General features: G+C 32.4%; 1 protein-coding gene across 1 annotated transcript in view; it reads right to left on the minus strand.

The window, feature by feature from the left end:
* Positions 1–7294: 7294 nt before the first annotated feature.
* Positions 7295–25620, minus strand: part of KLHL1 (kelch like family member 1) — a 422085-nt gene continuing 403759 nt past the window's right edge. The window contains exons 9-11 of the mRNA XM_017523615.1: positions 22698–22910; positions 13959–14130; positions 7295–8234 (exon numbers count right to left, since the gene is read on the minus strand). Of these exons, the coding sequence (XP_017379104.1) occupies positions 8175–8234; positions 13959–14130; positions 22698–22910 (445 nt within the window). The 3' untranslated portion in view covers positions 7295–8174. The remainder of the gene's footprint in view (positions 8235–13958; positions 14131–22697; positions 22911–25620) is intronic.

Raw genomic sequence — 25620 nt, forward strand, 5'->3', positions numbered from 1 at the left:
TAAATGTTCTGGTATTTATATAATTACATTAATATTTTAATGACATTTGTTTATGGGATAATTTTGCTTGATAGCCCAAATTTTTAATTTGTTTGTTTGTTTTACTTCTGGGGTTGCTTTTGGAAACTATATATATATATATGTATATATGTGTGTGTGTGTGTGTGTGTGTGTGTACACTTAAATTATGTGTATATATATGTGTATATATGTACACTTAAGTTGTGTACATATATGTGTGTATATATGCATATATGTGTGTGTATATATATACATATACATGTATATGTATATGTATGTCTATGGTTTTCTGATACAATTTAAGAATCTTTTTAATAAGTAATGTATTCAGTTGAGTTTAAATAATAATTACATGTTATTCTCTTTAGACTTCAGAGAATAAGTGCAGAGGAAAAACCAGGGTAGTGAGAATGAAACGATGAAATTTTCATTAGCATGTGTATAAAAGTATGAGGAAGGTTCTGAACATTTGGTAGATGTATCAGTCTGCTAGGACTGCCGTAACAAAATGTCACAGGCTGGGTAGCTTAAACAACATGAATTTATTTCCCAAAGTTCTGGAGGCTGTATATCCAAGATCAAGGTCCTACAGGGTTGAATTTCTGGTGAGGGTTCCCTTCCTGTCTTGTAGATGTCCATTTTGACTTCACATGATCTTTCTTCTTAGTGCATGCCAGGGGAGAGAAAGGAAACAAACCCTCTGGTGTCTCTTCTAAAAAGGACTGTAATTCCATTGGGTTAGAGCCTTTAGTTATAATCTCATTTAGTAAATATTATTTCCTTATAGTGCTTAGCTCCAAATGCAGCCACACTGACATTTAGGGCTTCAACATATGAATTTGGAAGGGCATGAACATTCAGTCATAGCAGTGATACAGTATCTAAATTTAAAGAGAACTTTTCTAATGTCGAGGTAAAACTAAAATATGATTATTTGCATAATTCCCAATAATCCTACAGTGACTCACTCAGTCTAACTAAAACTATTCCATATACTGAAGCCATTGAACTGTCATTTAAGATCACAACATTTGATACTATGAAGTAATGCTGATATCATAATTAGCCTTTAATGCTTTTAGAATACACATGTCAAATTCTTAATTTGGTCTCCAGAGTAATCTCATTAAAAGTATATGCATAGTGCCAAAATGAATTAAATGGATGTGTACAAAGTATGTAGCCAATATAAAAAAGTATACCATGAATTGTCCTTTATAAATTGCCAATTTATTTTGTAGATGATAGGACTTATTTATTTTCTATTAATAATCACTTCAAAATAAAATTAGATTTTTTGTATTAAACATAGTATTTAATTTTTCAACTCTGGGTAAATGAAGAGAGGAAGAAGTGTGACTTACAATGATTTACATATATAGTGTTCTTTTGAAACTATCTTTCATGTATTTGTAAATAAAATATATATTTTTAAATACTATCAGAATATTTAAAACTAGATGTTTTTTACATGTATTCATGGAAAACACAGGTACACACACTGGGATCAGACAGTTACTGAGGCAGGAGATCATGTTCACACACATAGCTTTTACTTTGGGTATGAGATGAACAGACAATAGCTTTCAAATTTGACATCTATAGTGCTTTAAAATAGAAATAGATCTTTTCAGGGCTCATGAATCACTGGAAAAATATTTGAGCTTTGTACACGGCATTATAGATAATAACATTTTGAGTAATTGGAAATGGAAGAAAATCTTCTTAATATGATACCAGAATTAAAGATAGTATGTTTTTTACTCTAGTTCTTTACACAATGTTAATTACTGGCACATTAATTAAATTAACATTTCACATTACTGAAATTTCAGCACTGGCATATCCAGTAACTCTTAGTTAACTAAAGTATTTGATTACATATAATTCACATTCCTCACTAAAAATACTGGTTAAACAATGCATGAGAGGCAGAGAAATGAATATGATAAATGTCATTATTATGTCAATTTTCATGAAATTCCTCTAAATTTTCCTCTATTCTTTAAAATTTGAAAATTAATTTACTTCAGAGAACTAATCTTACCTATATGTTCTATCTGTTGGAGAAAATATGTGAGTAGAATAAATGGTGTACACTGGGTGGAAGGTGCAAAAGGATGCAGGCCCATGCTATCAGAGCCAACTGGAAGAGGCCAAGATCCTCTAAAATATAAAGTAATGTCCTAAAACAAAGGTGCATTTAATTATGGCTATGTGATACCACTTGGTATACTCCATAGCAATAATCATGAAAATGATGCAATATATTTTACATGATATAACTTTATTATTTTTAAATCACTGTTGACCAGATGTTTTCATTACAAATGGAATAGATGAGAAAGGTAGACCCTTTAATAAAAGAAAGAATTTTTAAGATTTAAAGCTTTTTAATGTCTATGATGGTAAAACGTTATCAGTACAATTGTGACCAGATGACAGTGGTAGAATATAATGATACAAATAAGTATACTTAGTTGTTTATTTTATAAAATATCTTTTAAATGTCTTTATTTTAAAAAATATTTTGTTTTCAAATAATGATTTTTAATGTCTATAAATATCAGCACTATTTTGAACATGTTATTGAAGAGTACCAATGGAATGAATAAATTTTATTTGCTTTGATAATCATATAAAATGTTATAAATTTTATTTATAATATTTCCATTGTTCCAGTTGAAAACTAAATGATCACCTTTTATCTAAATTTTAAATTAAAGAATATATTTTAATTTTATTTTGGAAGATTTTTGGTAGTTTCATTTTGTTTGTTTTTATTGGATAATAGTTTACACTATCATTAATTCATATCTGTATTAGCCATCTCAAAAATTATATCTGAGTATAGGGAAAAAATTTATGAAATAAAGATGGGAAATAAAAAAGTTAGTTTTTTTCACAATTACATTGAGCTTAGGAAAAATATCCTTTCATAAATACAGGTCTTAAAATACACAAATCATAAACTATATTTAGATTAAGAGCATGAGTGTAATCTTCATTTAGAATGCACCAAGAAATAACACGTGAGAAAAACACCTTTCAATATTTCCTTAAACAGTAAATTGAAAGAGTAGAGAACAAGTTTCTGTGTTTTATGTTAACACATATTCAACATTCATCTATTATTTCAATACACTTTCACAAACTATGTCTGATGACCCACTTTTATTTTAAGAACATAAAATGAAAAGTTATCAGATCAACTTGTTTTTCTATTGCCAACATTCTGTCTGCCAAAATAAATACTCAACAGTAGAAGTGTTAACACCAGTAGTAAAATATATTTTAACTTGATAATTTCTCATTAATTTCTCTTTAAGTGTGGAATATTTCCCACAATTATTATGATGGCTTAAAGAAACTAGTAAGCAGAAGATGCAATAATGCTAACTCTCAAAGTCAGAAATACTTGCATCAAAGGACACAATCAACAGCCTGAAAAGGCAGCTTACAGAATGGAAGAAAGTATTTGCAATGTGAGAAGAGATTAATATTTAGAATATATAAAGAATTCCTATAATTCAACAATGACAGCAAAAAAGAAAAAAGAAAACTCAGTTAAAAATTGAGTAAAAAGTTATATATGTGACTTGCCAATTATCCCAGAACTATTTCTTGAATAATGTGTCCTTTCTCCACTTTATATTTTTGTTTGCTTTGTCAAAGTTCAGTTGGCTATAAGTATTTGGCTATATTTCTGGGTTCTTCTATTCTGTTCCATTGGTCTGTGTGCCTATTTTTATACCAATACCATGCTGTTTTGGTGACTATGGCCTTACTGTTTGAAGTCAGGTAATGTCATCCCTCCAAATTTGTTCTTTTTTGCTTAGTCTTGTTTTGGCTATATAGGCTCTTTTTTGGTTCCATGTGAATTTTAGGACTGTCTTTTCTAATTCTGTGAAGAATGATGGTGGTATTTTGATGAGAATTGCTTTTAATTTGTAGATTGTTTTTGACAGTGTGGTCATTTTCACGACATTGATTCTACCCATCTATGAGTATGGGATGTGTTTCCATTTGTTTACATCATCTATGATTTCTTTCAAAAGTGTTTTGTATTCTCCTTGTAGGGATCTTTTACCTCCTTAGTTAGGCATATTCCTAAGTATTTTTTACAGCTATTGTAAAAAAGTTTGAGTTATTGTTTTGATTCTCAGCTTAGTCACTGTTGGCGAATAGAAGAGCTACTGATTTGGTGTACATTAATTTTATGTCCTGTAACTTTACTGACTTTATCAATCAGTTGTAGCAGCTTTTTGGAGGCATCTTTAGGGTTTTGAAGGTATATAGTCAGATCATCAGCAAACAGAAGTAGTTTGACTTCCTCTTTAATAATTTGGATGCCGTTAATTTCATTGTATTATCTGATTGCTCAGGGTAGAAATTCCAGTAATAAGTTGACAGAAGTGATTACAGTAGGCATCCTTGTCTTCTTCCAGTTCTCAGAAGGAATGCTTTCAACTTTTCTCTGTTCAAAATTACATTGTCTGTGGGTTTGTCATAGATGGCTTTTATCACATTAAGGTAAGTCCCTTGTATACTGATTTTGCTGAGAGTTTTATTCATAAAGGGATGCTGAGTTTTGTCAAATGGTTTTTCTGCATCTATTGAGATGATTATGTGATTTTTGGTTTTTATTCTGTTTATGTGGTGTATCACATTTATTGACTTGCAAATGCAACAAAACAATGATAAATAGATGGGACTTAATTAAACAAAGAAATTTCTACAAAGCCCAAGAAACAAGGAGCAGAGTAAACAGACAACCCACAGAGTGGGAGAAGGTCTTCACAATCTATACATCTGACAATGGACTAATATCCAGAATCTACAAGGAACTCAAACAAATTAGCAAGGAAAAAACATGAATGATCCCATCAAAAAATGGGATAAGGTCATGAATACACAATTCGCAGAAGAACATATACAAACGGCCACCAAACATATGAAAAAATGCTCAACATCACTAATGATCAGGACAATGCAAATCAAAACTACCTTACTCCTGCAAGAATAGCCATAATAAAAAGGATAATGGATGTTTTCAGGGATGCTGTGAAAAGGGAACACTATTACACTGCTGATGGAAATTTAAACTAGTACAACCACAGTGGAGAACAGTGTGGATATTCCTTAAAGAACTCAAAGTAGAACTACCATTTGATCCAGCAATCTCACTACTGGGTATCAACCCAGAGGAAAAGGAGTCATTATACTATAAAGGATTCTTGCATACATGTTTATAGCAGCACAATTAGCAATTGCAAAAATACAGAACCAGCCCAAATGCCCATCAATTAGGGGATAAAAAAATTTACATACACACACACACACACACACACACACACACACCATGGAATACTATTCAGCCTTCAAAAAGAATGAAATAATATCATTTGCAGCAACGGATAGAATTGGAGACCATTATTCTAAGTGAAGTAACTCATTAATGGAAAACCAAACATCATACATTCTCACTCATAAGTGGGAGTTAAGCTATAAGGATACAAAGAATAATACATTGGACTTTGGGGAATTGGGGGAAAGGATGGGAGGGGGGTAAAGGATAAAATACTACACATTGGGTACAGTGCATACCATTTGGGTGGCGGGTGCACCAAAATCTCACAAATCACCACTGAGGAACTTACTCATTAACCAAACACCAGCTGTTCCCCTAAAACCTATTAAAATAAAATAGAAGAATAAAAAAAAATTGGCAAAGGACTCGAATAGACATTTCTCCAAAGATTATATACAAACAGCCACCAAGCAATGATTGGGAAAATGAAAATTAAAATCATAAGGCAGTAGCTATCATCTTATACCCATTATGAAGACTACTTTCAGCAAAGGAAAAAAGTATTGACAAGGATATTCTGCACACAGCTAGTGGGCATGTAAATGGTATGACCACTATGGAAAACAGTATGGCCACTTCCTAAGAAAAAACAAAAATAATTTGAATTACCATATGACTCAGCAATTCCACTTTGGTTATATATAGTTAAAAAATTAAAAGCAGGATCATGAAGAGATATTTGCACACCAATATTTGTAGCAGCATTATTCACAAAGTAAAAAAGTGAAAGCAACCAGTGTCCATGCATAGATGAATGGATTAAAAAACATGGTATACACATCCAGTGGAATTTTGCTTAGCCTTAAAACAGGACATTCTGCCATATGCTAAAACATAGATGAACTTTGAGGCATTATGTGAAGTAAAATATAGTAGTCACAAAAATTACTGAATAATTCCAGTTACATGTGATCTCCACAGTAATCAAATTCATAGAAACATAAAAGTAGAATGTTGCCAGGGGCCGGAGGAAGAGGAAGAAGATAGGGAGTTGTTTAATGAGCATAGAGGTTCAGTTTTGCAAACCAGCTAGTTGCACAAAAATACGGATATGCTTACCACTACTGAATGGTACACTCGGAAATACTGAAGACTCTAAATTTTATGTTACACATTTTATACCACAATGTAAAAATAATCATTGATATTACCTTACCATTCCATAGCTATAATGGCATCATTTTTCTGAAATGAACTGTGTCTAATGAATTTGATCATGTGTTCATTTAGAGAAAATTCAGATTTCCTAATGTTTCCTTGAGACAAACTCTTTCTTAATAGTTTCCTTGGTTGTTAGATTTCAAATATTTTTGGGTACCCAACAATAAAAGTCAATTCCAGAGTTTTCATTGATTTAAAAAACAAAAGTTTTTTTGGCCTCTTCTAGTTCCTACAATATTCTCAGCACTCTTATTAAGTAACGTGTGTTTTCTGGGCACTAATAACCATCTCAAGTGGGTGAATACAGAAGAAATGATAATTAAAATTGGTGTCAGCCTAATATTATGTTTTTATGGAGATACATACTTCTTTAAACTTGAAAAGTGAGGCAATTTTGTTGAAAGTCTCTGAAAGTATACCTTGTTGACTTTAGCCTTACATTTGATTTAAAATTTATTTAAAAATACACAGATAAATGCAAATTTTTGATCATTTATTAACTGTATTTAAAATTTACATGGATCTATTTATTAAGGATGTTGTGTAATGTTTCCATTTTATGTTTTAAACAATTACAAACATTTGGGTTAAAATAATGTACAGATCAATGTAAGAAGTTTGAAAAATGGGGGATGAGAATTTGAAGTCTGCTTTCCTTCTAGCAATAATCATAAACACTCCAACTTGATCATATATTTTTCTCTTGGAATTCTAAGTTTAAGAAAAAAATTCTAAAGGACTTCTTGGAATTCTAAGTTTAAGAACAAAATTCTAAAGGACTTCAACATGCAATGGATATATATATATATATATATATATAAAACATTCAGAATAACTAGCTTCCATGCTTACACTGAACTCAACATAAGGCAAAAGCCCAATAATTCTACTGAATCTTTGGCTCAGTGTGTAAAAAAGCAAAGCAACATGGCAAGGCTAATGAAAACAATCCTTTGTGTTTGCCGGTTTCAGATTGCCAATATGGTTGCAATAAAATTCAACCATTATCTGATAAGATATGCAGCTTTTATTAGCAGGACAGTTTTCTGAATGCAAGAAACAAGCATGAATCAGTTTCTCTAATTATTCTCATAGCTTAGGAAAATGAGGCAGAAGCATGTTTGTTTTAATAAAGCATAATTCTGCTTCCTGGTTTGACCACATATGATTAGAAAAACAGTTAACAAATCAGATCCTATCAGATGAAATACTCTGTCTTCTATTCTTGGCAATCTCTGGGATGTTGCCATAGACTATAAAACAATTCAGTGAGTTGTGGTCATGAAATTATCTTTGTCATAAATATTGGTCTCTCCTTTCAACTACTCAAGAAAAAACTAGCCTTTGGTAACTCCAGTTATTGTATGCTATAATACAAAACAAATTACCAATAACCATTCCTGAACTAACTGACTTATGGCCAGATATTGTTCCTGTATAAGTTTAACATTTTCTTGTTTCCTACTATTCTGTTTGATATTCTAACACTTTCAACATCAGTAGGTAAAGCTACAGACATCCTTGTTCTTGAAGATTTTTCTTGGAAGTTCTCATTCTTGCCTTACAATATAAAAATAACCACTCCAGCAAGTAAAATCTTTCCAAATAAAATATTGACAAGTCAAGGTTGCTTGATGACTACCACACAGGCACCTGCTCTTCCAATATTCAAGGAAGCCATCTGTTAAAAAAGACAAAACACAACTTAAGTTTTACTGACATAGAAAAATAAAAAATTGCAATATATTTTAAAAGATTATATACATGAAAATCATAAATAAATGTGTTTGTTTTCCCATTTTAGCCAGAAGTCATACAATACAAATGAAAACACTGAAAGTGGCATTTTTTAAAAAAGCAATGATATGTATATTGAAAAATTTTAAGGCTGCAGCTTTTATGTAATTTTTCAAAATGGTAATCAAATATTTAATGATTTTTACTGCAATTAACCTGCTATAGAAAAGGTTCCAGGAAAGATCTATTCTGGAACTTGAATGGACACATTTGTGATGATATTTCATAGTGATAGTGTGGAGTATATTTTAGATGAAAAGCTATTACGCTTCAATCATTTTGAAGTTGTTTTTTCAGATATTGCATTGAATTAAATGTGTTATTCATTCATTATAGACAGAGACATACAATAAAATAAATATTTTTTTCCATAAATAGGCCATCATTGTAATTGCTATAGGCTTATTAAAAATTTTTCAACTTATGACAAAAACTGAAATGAGAACTGAGTATTTTTTAAATAATGCTGAATATGAAAATGGTTAGAAATATATTAAAACAATACTTTTTTACAGAGTTTGTAATGAAAATTTATTCTTTGGAGACAAACCAACATTTTGACAATTTGAGCATTTTGGTATCCATAATTTTTATCACAGTTTTCTAAGAATATCAGTGTAGACTAGAAATTACATGATATTATTTCTAAGTGAAAAGAAAGCAACTAAAATGTAAGAAATAAAATAGCTGCAAAGTAGCCTCAAATCACATACATTATCTTATTATTGAAAAAGGACAAATTCTTACATTCTAAATATGAAAATTACCTCTATTTTCTACCAGTTCTTTTGAATTTATTTATTGTTACCCATCATCCCACTACAGATTAAAAAATCCACATACTTATTTTTCTGCATTATTTGTAAAAGCTAATTTAATGTAACATCACTTGTATTCCTTGTAGAACTGTTGCATAAAATGAGAGTAGGGAAGGAGCATGTGCATATATTCATGATATATTTGTGTGAAGAATAATTTTTATAGGTCACCACTGTTATCTTCATAATCACATCATGTATTATTATCTCCATGGGACAGATGAGTGAATGGATTGTCAGGAGACAGTATGTTAATCTTACAGCAACAATGTGTGCAAACTGAAGTTTACCTGATTCCAAAATGCATCGACTTTCCTTTGTCTTTCTTTTATTTTCTAATGATTTTCAAGAATTGTTTCACATTAGACGTATATAAGAAGCATTTACAAAATACGGACATGCACTGCATAACTGTTTTCATCCTTGATGTTCTGGTCATGAATGAACCACATATACAATGGTAAGTCCCATAAGATTATATTAGATAATAATGGAGCTAAAAAATTCATATTGTCTGGTGATGTCATAGGCTTCTTAACATCAAAGCACAAGGCATTACTCACATGTTTGTGGCAAAACTAGTGTAAACAAACCTGTTGTACTGCTTTTTTGAAAACAGAAGTTCATAGAATAAGAAGTTCATAGATATAAAAGAAAAAAATTTTTACAGCTGGACAATGTGCTTTAAGTTAACTCTTACTATAAAAGAGTCAAAAAGGTTAAAAATATTTAAGTTTAAAAAGTTAAAAAAGTTACAGTAAACAATTTAGTATAAAATATTTTAAAATAAATTTAGTGTAGCTTAAGTGTAGAGTGTTTTAAAAGTCTGCAGTGGTGTATAGTAATGTCCAGTTCTCTCACATTCACTCATCACTGAGTCACTGACTCACCCAGGGCACTTTCTAGCACACAGTACCTTTTCTATGTTTAGATATGTATAGATACACAAATACCATTATGTTACAATTACCTTGAATACTCATCAAAGTAACATACAGATTTGTAGCCTATGAGTAATAGGCTATATGATGCAGACCCAGTGTGTAGTAGGCCATACCATCTAGGTTGGTCTAAGTATGCTCTGTGATACGTGCACAATGATTAAATTGCCTAAGGATGAATTTCTCAGATTGCATTTCATTTTTAAGCATCGTATGACTGTGTATGTGCACAAACCCTATCACTAAATGGAAATGGGATTAATATTGGGTAATTGTATTTTTGAAAACTTTCCCAAAGGCTCTTTGATGTCCATTCAATACTCAGTACTGTGTACTAGACTACATACAGAGTGAGTAGCTTAACTTTACATCTGCATCTATATCTATACCTCTATCTCTATATATGCATGTGTATATGTGTGCATGTGAAAACGAAACATGTTTGTGTTTTCAAAAAACAAAACGTGAGATTCCCCTTGTGTTTCTTACGTCAGTGAATGACACCCCTCTCCATCCAGTTGTTCAAGATATTCATTCAAGAATTTTCACTTAAGTTGTTGAAGATATTCAAGAAATCTTGACCCTTCTTTTACCTCACTCAACACTAAATCTGAATCATCAGGCCCTCTAAATACATCTCCAAGTTTAATTCTATCCATTTCTTCAGTCTTCCACATAGTTCAGGTTACATAATGTAAACCATGTCTATCTCTCAGAACTTAACCATTCTATTTCTTGCTCAGTGAGACATACCACGTATTCTTCCTCTGGCTCTTAGAAACGATGTTCCCTAAGCCACTTCTCATATTTTTATCTGGTTAGCTACTACTCATTGGTCAGCCCTCATTCTGCATATCATTTCCTCGAGGAAGATTTATCTGCCAAATGCACTTAATTTCTATTGTAGTGCTATTCCCTTATCAAAGAATTCATCATGCTATTTAAACATTTGGTATTTTTATTCTTAAGTGTATTTTAAATGTTTAAGAAAAGTTTTCCTTCTTTCCTCTTGGTCCAAATTTATTTAATATATAGTTTTAAAATCTGCCCTTGCTATCCCTCCAGAGGTTGTACCTTTCAGCATGAGTAATATGATAACCTAGAAAAGTTGGCCACAGAACCAATTAAATAAAAGTAATGGTGAATGTAGATATTTCACCAGTCTTCTCTGGAACTCATTTTCAATGTTTAATGTATCTATTGTGTATAAATGAAATGCATGCACAATGAAGTACACTTAGTTGCAACAATAGTTCTCAATTTATTTGAGAAATATTCATATTACCTCCTACTCCCGGCCAGCAACTATGCTAATCTTTGGAGATAAGACAATAAATGACACATTGTCTTTGATTCCTTACAACCTACAGATGAATGCAGCTTGACAGCACTAGGACAGTATACCAAGAGAATACATTGAAGGGAAATTTTACGTAGGCTAGGGGAAATTGGATGAAGTTCTTTTTATATCTTGAAGCACATGCATTATTTTTTCAAATCAAACACGAAAAGTAAGCCCACTGTTAAATGACAAAAGTCAAATTTATTTAAAACACACAAAGATACACATGCGTATCTATACATGTGATGTGTGTATGTGTTCTCCATAAAACAAGGCACAAATCTGGCAATCAATTCCTAATCTATTTCCATTATTTCCCACTCAAGCTAGCCTGAGTATTTTTCCATTTATTTGGATGTTTTAATAAAGTTTTCTTGTTTATTCTAATAATCAGCCATTTGTGGCTGCTAATATTATATGGGATAACAAATTTAGTCCACTTATAGGACAAATAGAGTGGAAGTGACAGGAATTTAGCGAATATGGGAAACCTTTCAAGTAGGCTAGAATCATGAAAATTTTTAAAGGGATTTTATATGGGTCTGCTGATCACTCAAGAATCTTAAAAAATATAAATAATGAAAAGATATGGAAGCAAAATCTTAAAGTAATAGTTTTAAAATTAATGTTTATTGTACTAAAATAAAGTTATAAAACATTTTAAATATCACTCTGCCGTTGGTAAAATACTATATGATTCAAACAAGTATAATAAAATACAGGTGTCTTTTACCTATTATTACTACATACATTATTTTGATTTCAATTTTAGAGGAATGATAGGAATAATGGCTATTATATATATGTATGATGATATTACATCATTTATGTAAACATAAACTTCCTTTATTTAATGTTCTTTTTAATAGGAACGTTTAAAATACCCATTTAACTGGTACATTTCCTTAGTAAATCAACGATCATTAATTCATGCATGCAGGGTTTGCTTTGGAAACACTAGGGACTCACAGAGGTACAGAGTTTAAACACACCCTTCAAAATATTAGTGCAATAATGTGAAAAGCAATCATTACTTTTTTTTTTTTTTTTACATGCAGTGCTCTTTGAATAAGAAATGCTCCTTTTGTAGCCTTTAAAGTAAAATGTAGAAAATCACAAGACTTAGATCTCCTGATATTTCCCCTTGTTTTCTCTATTCCTCCTTTTTTCTCACTTGGCTAAATCTACATTTTTTTTTTGCTGAAGTCAAGAGTTTTCCTTTAGAAGAGAAGAAACTCATTATGCAGGTACCTAAATCTAGCCATTAGAAATTTGGTTTTGTACTTCAAAGTTACCCTGACTAAATATTGTTGCTGAGTGCATACCATCAAAACTGGCCCAATCAATGAAGTCATGTTTCTTGAAAAGTAAGTATCTTTAAAACAAATTTACTCAGTGTTCAAGTTTTTAAGATAAATTTTAGTCAATTTCTATGACCAAAATCAGATCCTTCCACCCACTGAGGCAATATGTCTAGATGTAGTTATTATTCCGCTTCAATTAAATAAGGCTTTAGAATTGCACTGCACTCCTAGGTGGAAACTATTTATTGGAATAGTATATTACTTTTAGATTTCTGGTAAAAGAGAGAAATAAAAGAAGTATTGAGGAGATTTAGAGAAGAATGAAAGTAAAGAGAAATCAAATATGTAAAGATACAAGTCAGAATTTATGGATTCCCTCCATCATAAGCAAGCCTTAGTAGCTATGCAGCTAAGATGTTTTTCACTATAATTAGATTGCCCTGGCCTCATCTTCCTGTCAACACTCAAAAACACCAACACATATCCTCTAGTTATGTGATTACAATGAGAGCTGCTTCATTCTAGCATGATGCTGAGTCTCTAACTACAGTGAGTATACCTCACCTAAGATTAACAAATCATTTTACTCCATCTTCCTGGACAAAATGATTGACAAGGAGTGAGCACTCACTACATGGGGGCTATGCAGAGCTCTTTCCCGTTTATTCTTTTAATTGAACTGGGATTTAGAAAAAGTTATTTTCTGTTAATGGCTGTGGACCTTCCACTTGGGGATTACTACTTGAACTTTCCACCAGTACCACCAGGTGGAAAATTCTCTCTGCAATGCGTAAAAATGAACCTAACAGTAACAAAAATGAATGGCAGGAAGGCTGATTTCTACAGCCTTTATATTAGTTCTAAAACCAAATAACCAAAGTTAGGGTTTGGTAAACCAATATAGTACACTTTTATTTTTTGCTTCAGGTAACTCAAATTCAGTTTCTGTTTCTTGTTATGGAAAATGGAAATCTCATGAAGCATGTATGTCACTTTAAAATATATATTTTATTGGTATTAATCAAAGTATACAAGTGTATAATTTAATGAACATTTTACAAAATTAATACAACATTGGACAAAAGTAATGACTTTTGGTTTAGGTTAATTCGATTAGATTTCTGTTTGTATACCCTTTCTCCACAGAAAGTAAATGAAGTAAATTCTTAGCCTTAAAGTAAATTATGCTGATGACAATCTTACCTGTGTCCACTCATTAGTTTGTGGGTCATAGGATTCCATGGTGTTGAGGTATGTCTGTCCATCATAGCCACCAACAGCATATAATCTGTCACCAAGGAGACAGACCCCAACAGCATCTCTGGGCATACTCAAAGGAGCCACCATGGTCCAAGTGTCTGTTTTGGGATCATATCTAGAATTCAATGACAATAGTACATAACATATTGTAATAATAATCAACTTTTACTATAAAAATTTTAATTTTTAAAAAGTCTGTCATGAAATAGGAAACTGGTTTTTTTCTTTAAAAGCTCAATCATTTGGACAGGTATTCTAGAATGTCCATAATGTCTAGCTTTCTAAACTTTAAGGTATTTTAAAAACACACCCAGACCCTAGATGAATGCAGATTCATTCAACAAAAATAAATGTCATGATGTCTTTCTACAAAGAAGTCTCAGATATATAAATAACTATTATCCACAGTAGATTTAGGGTATTTAAAACAAATATATGCAGACTGCTATGGTAATGAAGAAGAATAAATGATTAAAAATCTGGGAGAATTGTGGAATAACTCTATAGGTGAAGTCTCCTTTAAACCAGCTCTGAAAGTCTAGCCTAAATTTGCTATAAAAAAGGGAAAAATCTGTACAAAATAACTGTAGTATTTTGTTGGTGGTGGTAGTGTTTTGTTTCTTTCTTTCTTTTTTTTTTTTTAAAGGCATAGTCAGGTTTGAGGAAACAGGTAAGTATTATGACTAAATATCAAGACAGTCAAACACTTGAGGAGGTGGTGTGCCTCAAGAGATGAGTTTTGATTAGCTTATGGGATGTTTGATGCCCTGGGTAAGGTACTTTCAGTTTACTCAATAGAAAAATAGCCTTTGAAACTTGGGGAAATAATTATAACATGAGCACAACTGCGTTTAGTGACACTGCTCAGGATTCACAGTAAGGGAGAGACTAGTAATTCAAGAGATCAAAGTCAGAAGACTAAAGTTATTATTAAATTTAAACAAAAAAATTAATTTTAATAAAAATTAATAACCACATAGTACATACAGATATTTTATATTTTGAGTAACAAAACCCTGAAGACTTCTTTAATGAATGTACTCTGAATGAATGATGAAACCACACCTTTGCCTTTGGCCCACAGTTGCAGGTTGAGATACAAAAACAAAAAGGGTGATAAGAATCCAGCAGCAATAAATATAAAATAAAACTGTGAGAAAGGATTTTCTGAAAACACAGCAAATACATTCTTAGTTTGTTTTCCTGCTCCAATTTTTTTTTTTGCTGTTCAATTTTTAACCCATAGATTCCTAAAACAAATGAACAAACAAAAATACCTAAAGTTTACTGAAAATAAAGAAAGTTGTTACTGAAGATCTGGAATTTATATTTCACAGAGAATATTCATGTTACCCACAATGTTATGTAAATTTGCACACTGTGGTTGGGGCAGTTTGTCCACTGCCAAGATGACACATGGAAAATGAGGTGTTACTTGAATGCTGGAAAACCCAGATCATCTTGAGGCACAGGCTGCTCAGCACATAAATATTTAATTTTTAGTGCTGCAGTTAATAAATCCAAAACATCACAGATAGACGCAGGCCGACGTAGACACACACCAACACAAGTACACAGTCTATACCATCAACATCAAGATTCTTTATATGTGTGATTTTGTTTCTGAACACAAATCTATTCCATTTGTCTACTTATTTATACTGTATTGTTACTATAATGTGTAATTAAAGTAATTTAATAACAAGCCTTTTTATATAGTTTTTCAAGGTTGTCTTGGAATGTAGGACTCTTCACTTTTATTTAAATTTTAGAATCATATTTCCAATGTACACACAACCACAAACTACATGAAAAAATTTCAATTAAAGACTGCATTAAATGTATTTTTGTTTGTTTGTTGTTTTTGATTTTTTGTTGCAGTTTTCATTTTTGAGACAAGGTCTCAGTCTGTCACGCAGGCAGTGGGGCAATCTCGATTCACCACTACTTCTGCCTCTGGTGCTCAAGCAAACCTCCCACCTTAGTCTCCAGAGTAGCTGGGACTGTAGGAACGTGCCACCACGCTTGGCTAATTTTTTATTTTTATTATTTTTAAATTTTTAATGAGATGAGATCTCATATGTTACCCAGTCTGGTCTCAAACTCCTGGGCTCAAGCGATCCTCCTGCTTTGGTTTCCCAAAGAGCTGGGATTAAGGGCATAAGCCATCACACCCAGACCAATTAATTTTTTATATTGACTGAGGATATAGCAATCTTATTAATTCAATTTAACAGTTTCTAGTTTGAATCATATAAAAGTATTAGATGTTTATCACTTAATCTTGATTACTAACATTTTTATTTATTCCTTTCCAATTGTTGGCAATTTGCTTTCTTTTTATTGCCTAACATTGGCTAGTTGCTCTATTAACATGTCTAATAAAAATGGTATTAGCAGTCATTGTTTTCTTCTCATTCTAATGAAAATCACAAAATAAAACATTTCAATATTTGACTATTAACTTTTCTTAGATTCTCATCAAATTAACAGAATTAGTTTATTTTCTAAGTTTGGTGAGAGATTTTATGAATATTGACTTTTTCATTTTTTTCACTTACTCAGATATTTAATTGTCATTGTATTAGGTTACATTTATTACTCTCTTTAATGTTAAACCAAATCTGTCTTTCTGGGATAAACTCACATTGGATTTATATACATATGCTTTATCAAACTGATTCTGTCCTGAGAGAATTCTAAGAATTAGAAGTTTTAGTGTAAATCATAATATGTTTGAAATGAAAATAATTTTCATATTTTAGTTTATAACAAACAAATTTCTAAAAAAACATATAAATAATAATAGTGGTATAATTGTTACCCTTATAGACAATATTGTTGGTAGATATGAAATTTCTACCAAATTTTATGATATTCTGAGTCATAAAGTGAAGCTCAAATAATTATAAAACCTTGAAATGGTTTTGAGTTCACTGTTAATTTTAACCCAAGACAGATGAGAAAGCAATCAGCACAATGTTAGAAAAAAAATCTCAATATATTCAGTGTGTTTCAGGCTCTCTGGTTGATGATGTGCTTAATGTCTATTTTTAATGTATAGTGTTTTTTGATGTACTTATTGATATTCTCCCAACTTTTTTAATCCTCCCCTTAAAAATATAATGGGCATAGAAAGATCAGGAAGGGAAGATGGGGAAAATAAATTTCTGCTTCCCCTCTCAATATCTCTTGTTTATTTTCACTACCAAAATTTTTAAAGTTAATTTGATTTCACCTTCTGTATAAAGATGAATGAAAAATTACATTATTTTGACTTACATCATACTTATTACATTCATTTTTCAAGGTTGAGAAGAGAAATGAGTTGTTGACAGAACAAAGAGAAAACAAGGACAAGCTAAACAGCTCTTTGACTCCTCTCAGATGCAGTTTTCACAATAGATCTTTACAAATTATTTTAACTATTGTCCATCAGCAGAACATGGATTATAACCATGAAATCTGAATGCCAATTTAAAAGAAATTTTAAAAATTGAATACCATTTAACAGTTCAAAATGAAAGAGCAATAGATATTTTTATTTCCTCTACCAATATCACAGATAACCATAATTAGCACTATAAATCCAAATTATGTATTTTTATTTTATTTTATTTATATGTTTTCTGAGACAGGGTCTTACTCTGTCACCCAGGCTGCAGTGCAGTGGCAGATGATGGCTTACTGCAGCCTCTACTTCCCCAGACTCAAGTGATCCTCCCACCTCAGCCTCCCAAGTAGCTGGGCCCCCAGGCATGTGCTACCACAACTAATTTATTTTTTGTTAGTAGTGATAGGATTTTGCCATGCTGTCCAGGCTAGTTTTAAACTCCTGGGCTCAAGCAGTTCACCTTCCTCAGCCTTTCCAAATGCCAGGATTACAGGCAGGAGCCAATGAACCCAGCCAATATCCTTCTATCTATATAGAATAATGCATGTTTTATTTATTTATGAATATTTGTCTTTCCATAAAATCCTTCTTCTTTCTGAAAACATACAGATGAATTATCATGATGCTGGAAGAATTCTGAGCAGCAAATCTAAGGACAGTAATTCATTCTGTCACCTCTTTCTCTGTCACTCCTCATAAGCCGTTAAGGGAAATAGCAAATCACATATCCAAATTGGTATAGCTGTTGTATCAGCTAACAATTGCTGCATCTACTTATAAAGCAGGGCCCCTAAGTACTTAGATTAGCACAGAATGCTTGATGTGGTTAGGCTTTATGTTCCCACCCAAATTTCATTTTGAATTGCAATCCCCAGGTGCTGAAGGAGGAACCTGGCGGGAGGTGATTTGATCATGGGGGTGATTTCCCCCATGCTGTTCTTGCCACAGTGAGTGAGTTTCCATGAGACACGATGGTTTTATAGGTGTTGGGCAAATTCCTCCTTTGTGCGCACTCTTGCTTGCCTGCTGCCATATAAGACATGTATGCTTCTCTCTTTGCCATGATTGTAAGTTTCCTGAAGCATCAGTCATGTGGAACTATGAGTCAATTATACCTCTCTTCTTTTTACCCAGTCTTGTGTAGTTCTTTATAATGTGTTAAAATGGACTAATACAATCCTCATATTAACATAGCGTATTCAAAATTTGATCATAATTTGCTAGACAATAGCAAACATTATGAATGCACAGTAACAGAACAACAATGACAACAAAGCAGCTAGCTCTTTCATGCTACACTCATGCAGCTGGCTCCAGCAATAATATCTTGAATGAGAAACTGGGGGAGGAAGAGGAAGGGGGAAGGGGAGAAGAAGCATATCAAAATAATATATCAAAACTTTTTATGCTCGTTTGTTAATAGTGTTTAGATAAGATAGAAGAATATACTTTTCAGTTAATATTTGAACAATTGCTTAGCTCTTCAGGCCCTACCTATCTCAAAAATTTTTGACTTAAAATATATGGAAATAATATTCTGCCAAGAGGATGCAAATGAAAATCTGGCTTTGCAATACCAAACAAATCTCTACCAAATCTTATGATAGTATGGGTCATAACAGACAGCTCAAATGCCATAAGTCCATCTAAACATCCACCCATCCTTCTACTCTATCAATTTATCTATTCATTTATCTTCTATCATTTCTCTATCAATTTATCTATAACCTATTTACAGCTTATCTCAAGATAGTTTTCCTTGTGGGAATATTGAGTTTCATTTTTCTTAGTGTCTGATTGATTCAATACATTCTCATTAAGTGCCTATTCTGTAACAGGAACTGTACCAAGCACGAGAATGTAGAGATGGGTGGAAAGCTATTTTGGGCAATACTAGTACATGGCACCTAGTTTAGTGAAAAAAAAACTGATGTAAAAAGAATTTTAATTATAATGTTAATAATTGGTACAAAGAAATAAACCTCAATTTTTCTTTCTGGTCAAATTTACATTATGAAATGATCCCTTTGGCAACTATAAGGAGAACAAATTAGAAGATGCAGAAGTGTATATTACAAATTCTAGTATAGAAGGTTCTCATTATGTTGACACCCTTCTTTCACCAGGCCTCATTACTGGGATGCAGATATAAGGGAAAAGGAGGTTCTGATCTATTATTACTCAGCAGTGGGACTGATGCCTTTGAGCATATTTTCTGATCTGTTGCCTAGATTCCAGTTTTGGAGGGTCTATTTTGTCTCGTTCTTCTAATACTGTAAGCTCTGTATAACATAGTGCAAAATACATGCAAAACAATAGCTGCTGACTAAATAGCTAAGTGGATGAGTTTTCTTTCTCTAACTGATCACATCTTCAGGGCCGAACTTCTCCTGAAAGTCAGTGCACATTTTGGACACTGATTTTGTCCACCAAGATGTTCTTACTAGGGTGAGGCTCAGTCACAAAATTAGTTTTCATCTGTTCCAGAAACTAATCTAGAGTCCTCATTGTCATGCAGTCCCTGCCTTCTACCTTCTCTGATTTGAGGTGCTAGTGTTATTTGTGCTCAAGACAGCCTGAGTGCAAACAATTTTTGATAAGTATTATATAATTGTACTTAACATCACCATTATATAATAGTTTACATTTCTATATAAAATCATTGTGATATAATAAAATGTGATCTATCCATCTCACTACAAAACATAGCATTGTATACACTATTTTTGCTTTTCCTAATGATGTTTGCCTATGATTATATACTAAAAAACATATTTACATTCTATCTGCAAAATGGTTCCACAGAGGCACTGTTGTGTATCTTGATTTACTGATGAGTTACATGTGAAATCATAAATAGAGAAAATATGTCATAAAAAGTGTGAAAGTGCTGTTAATCTGACGGGTAGTATGAGCTAGGATAAGAATCATGATACTGCTGTGTGCTTCTGCATTACTTAAGTGGCTCATATCCACTGAACTCCTATAACTCAAAATAGCCATAGTTATTTCAATCTAATTTTCCAACATAAATGTATTCCTAGACTGAATTATTTATGCCTCTGTTCACAAACAACATTTCAATACATTATACAGTCGAGTTGGATGAGAATATTTGGATGAAATATCATTTCATTAGCAGCAGTTATATAAGATATTCAAGGTAAAAGTAAGAGGCTCATGATATTCATCTCCTGTCTTCATTTACCCAAGAATTTAGCAAAGAAAATGTAAATGAGTCCATAGCCAGTGTTTTAGCAGCATTTTAAATGATTGCATATTTGTGTGTATAAAAGTATAAACCTATTTATTAAGACTCTGGCCATTGTCTTCATTGTAACACCTGTAGTTCCCGATTTCAGTGAACTGGAAAATATTAAAGTGAAAATGTAGTGAACTTAATGCCTTTCTCAATGTGTATACAGCCATAAAGCTATAGTCCATTTCACAGAGGAGCAATATTGGTAAACATCGATTCTGTATTTTATCTCATATGAACACAGCATGCTTACCAAAAACCATCTCTTGCCAATGTACTTATCCTCAGTAAAAATAATTACATATCCTTAGAAAAAGTTACCATAAATGAGAAGAATATCCTTTTTCCACCATCTATATCACTTACAGGCATCAGGATAAAGGATGTGTTTTCCTAATATAAAAAGGAAAATTTTTCTGCTATTAGTGCTATCTACTAAACATTTAATTTTTCTCCCAGATACAAGTTGGGATACTGCTCTCCTGCTCTCATGAAGTTTTCAGTGGCCATGTCACTGGTCTGTCACTGAGTACGCACAAAAGAGAATTATATTACTTGCAGGTGGAATCTTTAAGGACTAGTGAATAATTTACTACTCTTTTTCCTTGTGACGTGGAGACCAGCAATGATCAATATTCTGGATTATGTGTTAGTCTGACTACCAGAGTTTTAATATCATGGATATTACGTGATAATTACATGTAGTAGCATGAGGGAGGAAAAAAAGCATCATGGTATTAAACCACTGAAAGTTTTAATTTGTTACAGAATTATTTTATCCCAATTAATAAACCAATTGACTTAAATATTCTCTATCCTCATTTCTCCATAGATCATTATGTATCCTATGTGATAGGAAATGTCACCATGCATCTTACTAAGGACTGTTCCGTCGTCACTGCATACCATATAATAGTTCCAAGTAAGGCACAGCCAAAACAGAACTCAGAGATAGCTGTGCCAGAAGTCTCTGCATTGTATTCCGAGGCCTGAAGCCAAGGTGTCACCCCACCCTAGCTTCTGTGCACCTGGTCAACTTTAGAAAGAGTTAGAACCTATATTTCCTTCATACACCAGGATTATTTAAAATACAGCTCCAATCAGTCTGTCTTATGTTAAAAATGGTATGTCACAAAATAAGAACTTAATTCACCTTTGAGAGTTTGAAAGGGTAGGAGAACAAACAAGAACAGAAGAGAACACAGAAACAGAATGCGAAATATTTTTAAAAGAGTTAACAAACATTCATGTTTCATAAATTACTCAAAACTTCATTTTAATGTTTTCAAAATATAACAAGAAGAAAGTTAAAGATTATTTAAGTTATAGCAAAGACCTGGAACCAATGCAAATACCCACCAGTGATAGACTGGACAAAGAAAATGTGGCACATATATACCATGGAATACTAAGCAGCCATAAAAAAATGAGTTTGTGTCCATTGTAGGGATATGGATGAATCTGGAAGGGTCATGAAAGGACCCTTAACTTCGGCAAAATAAACTTCCTAAATTGAGGCCAGTCTCACATATTTGGGGTTCACTGATGGCATTTCTCCTTTACTATGGACAGTATATCTAATATAAGTAGACTTAAATCTATAATTTTCAACTTCTGAAATACATAGGAAGACAGTATTACTTAGCATATAAATCAATCAAAATGTAGATTTACAAATTAATGCTGTTTAATAACTCTAAAATACTATGTAAAATTATTTCAGATCCTGGGGATGTTTTTCAAAGCTGTTTTTTTGTGAAAAAAATTGTGAGGATTTAGATAAATACTAATTGAAGGGAGGAGTCAAGGAAAAAATGAGAAAATAAAAGAAAGTACAGGGGTGTGTGTGTGTGTGTGTGTGTGTGTGTGTGTGTGTGTGTGTGTGAATGAGATTGAGAAAGGAGCTAAAAAAATCTCTAGGTGTTGAATTTACCTTTCCTAAATAATGCAATTTTCCCAATAACTTGAATCGGGCACCAGTGTGATTTACACTGTCTCTTTCACTGTAACAGTGTCCTTGGGGTCTTACCTTTCTACATAATCAAGTAGCCGGGAACAGTGATTTGAAGCAGGAGCGTCATGACCTCCTACTGCATAAAGAAAACCATCACATGTGGCCACTCCAACACCCCCTCTCCTCTTACACATGGGAGCACACATGTTCCACTTATTTGTATGAGGATCATAATATTCCATTGAACTCAAACAGGAACTTCCATCACGACCTCCAACTGAATACAACCTAAAAACACAATTGGAAAAACATGATGTAATATCCTAGTCTGGAGGACAAAATATAGAAAAGGTCCTTTAAGAAAATTTTCACAGTATGAAATGTGTTGGAAATATATTACTTTGCAGGGAGATTTTGTTAAAAATACTTGATAAATGATCATATATAGCAGAAATTTCTATTTTTGTATAGAAATTGCATAGAATTACATTTCTATAGAAATGAATTTTGTATAGAAATTGCAGTATACTAAATGAAATTTAAACAACTATAATTGTTAACCTCTATTTCCAGAAAGTTGGATAGATTTAAATTGCATACTGCAGAAATCAGTAATAATATTTTTATTTAATAAAAAGAAATTGCTACTAATGTAAGAACAAGATATAAGAAAATGAACAAACAGATGAACAGGATAAAAAGGCAAGAAAGAATATAAGAAAATGAACATAAACAGGTAACAGGATAAATAGAGATTATCCTACTTGTTGATAAGCAAGTGATTTGGCAGTATATAAAACATGCCTGCCCCTTGTGTTCCCATCCTCACAGTTTAGAACAATGAATAAACATAGTAAACTAAAAGTATTATCTTAAGAACTTTCTTAATCAGTGCCTATACTATAGCTGAAGACAACACTTTATAGGAAAAAAGGATGTAACAATGTTAGTATGACTGAAAATTGCTGAAGGTTACTTGATATACTCATCTTGCTATAATTATTTTATTAATGAGAAATATGATAGAAATCTCCCAAAATAAGTTATACATCATAAATGTTATTAACATGATTTGAATACATTGTGTAATCCTAATAAAATAGTTCTTCCCCCTTTAATCACAGTCATGAAGATTTTATCATAGTAAGGTACAGTGTTGCATTTATTTACTTATCCGTTTGCTCACTACCTATTTTTTAGTGTTTACTGTGTGCCACACATTGTTAAAACTTTACTGATATATCCATGAATAAAACGGGAAAAAAGACCTCAGTGCAATCAATCCTACTGAAGCAGGAAAGACATAATATACAAAGTAAACATAAATATCATTTACAACTGGAGAAGGTGAAAGTGCAAGGGACCTAGAATCCAGCGCAGGATGAATATTGCAACTGGTGAGGGTAGAAACTGTGGATCCAATTTAAGTAAGTAACCAAAAAGATCTCACTGAAACCTTTTGCAAAAAAGTTTGAAGATAGTGGTAGTGATTGGAGGTAAGTTAAGGAGTATCTGGGGAAAGAAGATTTGAGGATGACTAAACAGGAAGTGCAAAGTTTCAGATGTAGGAAGGAAGCCAGAATGGCTGGGGCAGGGACTGAGATGGGAGCGGTGGTTCTAGGTGAATGGCAGCTTACAGGTGCATGTAGACTTTTCTCCTGAGTAAAACAGGAAGCCATGGTGGTTTTCGAGTAGAGGGAGGATATCATTTGTTTGTGTTTTAATAGGATTAGATGTGTGAAAGGAAAACAAATCTTGGGACCCCCAAATCACTAAGCCAAAGGGAAAAGTCAAGCTGGGAACTGCTTAGTGCAAATCTGCCTCCCATTTTGTTCCTAAAAATGATAGCTACTAAGAAAAAAAATCTTTGTACCTTATGCATAAGGAATTTCCTTGTGAACAAACGACAGAACTCAGTCATTCCTCTGCTCACTGAATTAAATGAATATATGAGTTCCTCATTTGGAAAGGCTAGTCAGAACCTCAAAAGAATGCAACTATTTGTCTCTTACCTACCTGTGACCTGGAAGCCTCCTCCCCATTTTGAGCTGTTCCACCTTTCCGATGAAACAAATGTCCATCTTACATATATATTGATTGATGTCTCCTATCTCCCTAACTGTATAAAACCAAGCTGTGCCCCAACCACCTGTAGCACATGTTGTCAGAACCTCCTGAGGCTGTATAATAACACCATTAACTTTGTTAAAATAAACTTCCTAAATTGAGACCTGTCCCTCATATTTGGGGTTCACAGATGGTATTTCTCCTTTACTATGGACAGTATAAGTTAGACTTAAATCTATAATATTCAATTTCTAAAGAAATGCATAGGAAGACAGTATTAATTAGCATACAAATCAGTGAGGATGTAGATTTACAAATTCATGCTCTACTACCGTTTAATAACCCTAAAATACTATGTGTAAAATTATTTCAGATCCTGGGGATGCTTTTTAAAGCCGTTTATGTTTCTCATAATAGCTGCCATAGTAAAATATATCTGATTGCCCAAGTATTCCCTTTATGGGCGTAGTACCTCTTTGCTTGATTATTCACAAGTAGTCTGCTAGCTCTCAATCTAGTAGTATGCTAAAATTAACCAACAGAAACATTTTAAAAGACAAGTACTGAACAATTAGCTTGCAAAAGCACCCGGAAGTGAAATAATTATTCACTTACAAGTTTTTATCCTAAACACCTTATGAAATCTGAACCTCACTTATTTCTGTTTCATTTAAGTTGATGATTTAAATCGAGAAGTATGATATAATCTTCACATATTATAAAAATGTAACTAAATGTATTTTGCAGGGATTTTACTTATGGGCATCTTTCTGTGAGACATCTAGCACAGCCTCATACATAATTTATAAATAAATACGATGTCACCTTCTTGTTTTCTCTTGTCTTAAAGGAAATGTTTGCTTCAAGCTGCTTTATTTATTCATAAACATTACTCTGACAAATTATACTATTAAGTTTTTTGAACCAAATA

The sequence above is a fragment of the Cebus imitator genome, unplaced genomic scaffold (genome assembly GCF_001604975.1).
Source record: "Cebus imitator isolate Cc_AM_T3 unplaced genomic scaffold, Cebus_imitator-1.0 Scaffold29, whole genome shotgun sequence".
Classification (NCBI taxonomy): domain Eukaryota; kingdom Metazoa; phylum Chordata; class Mammalia; order Primates; family Cebidae; genus Cebus; species Cebus imitator.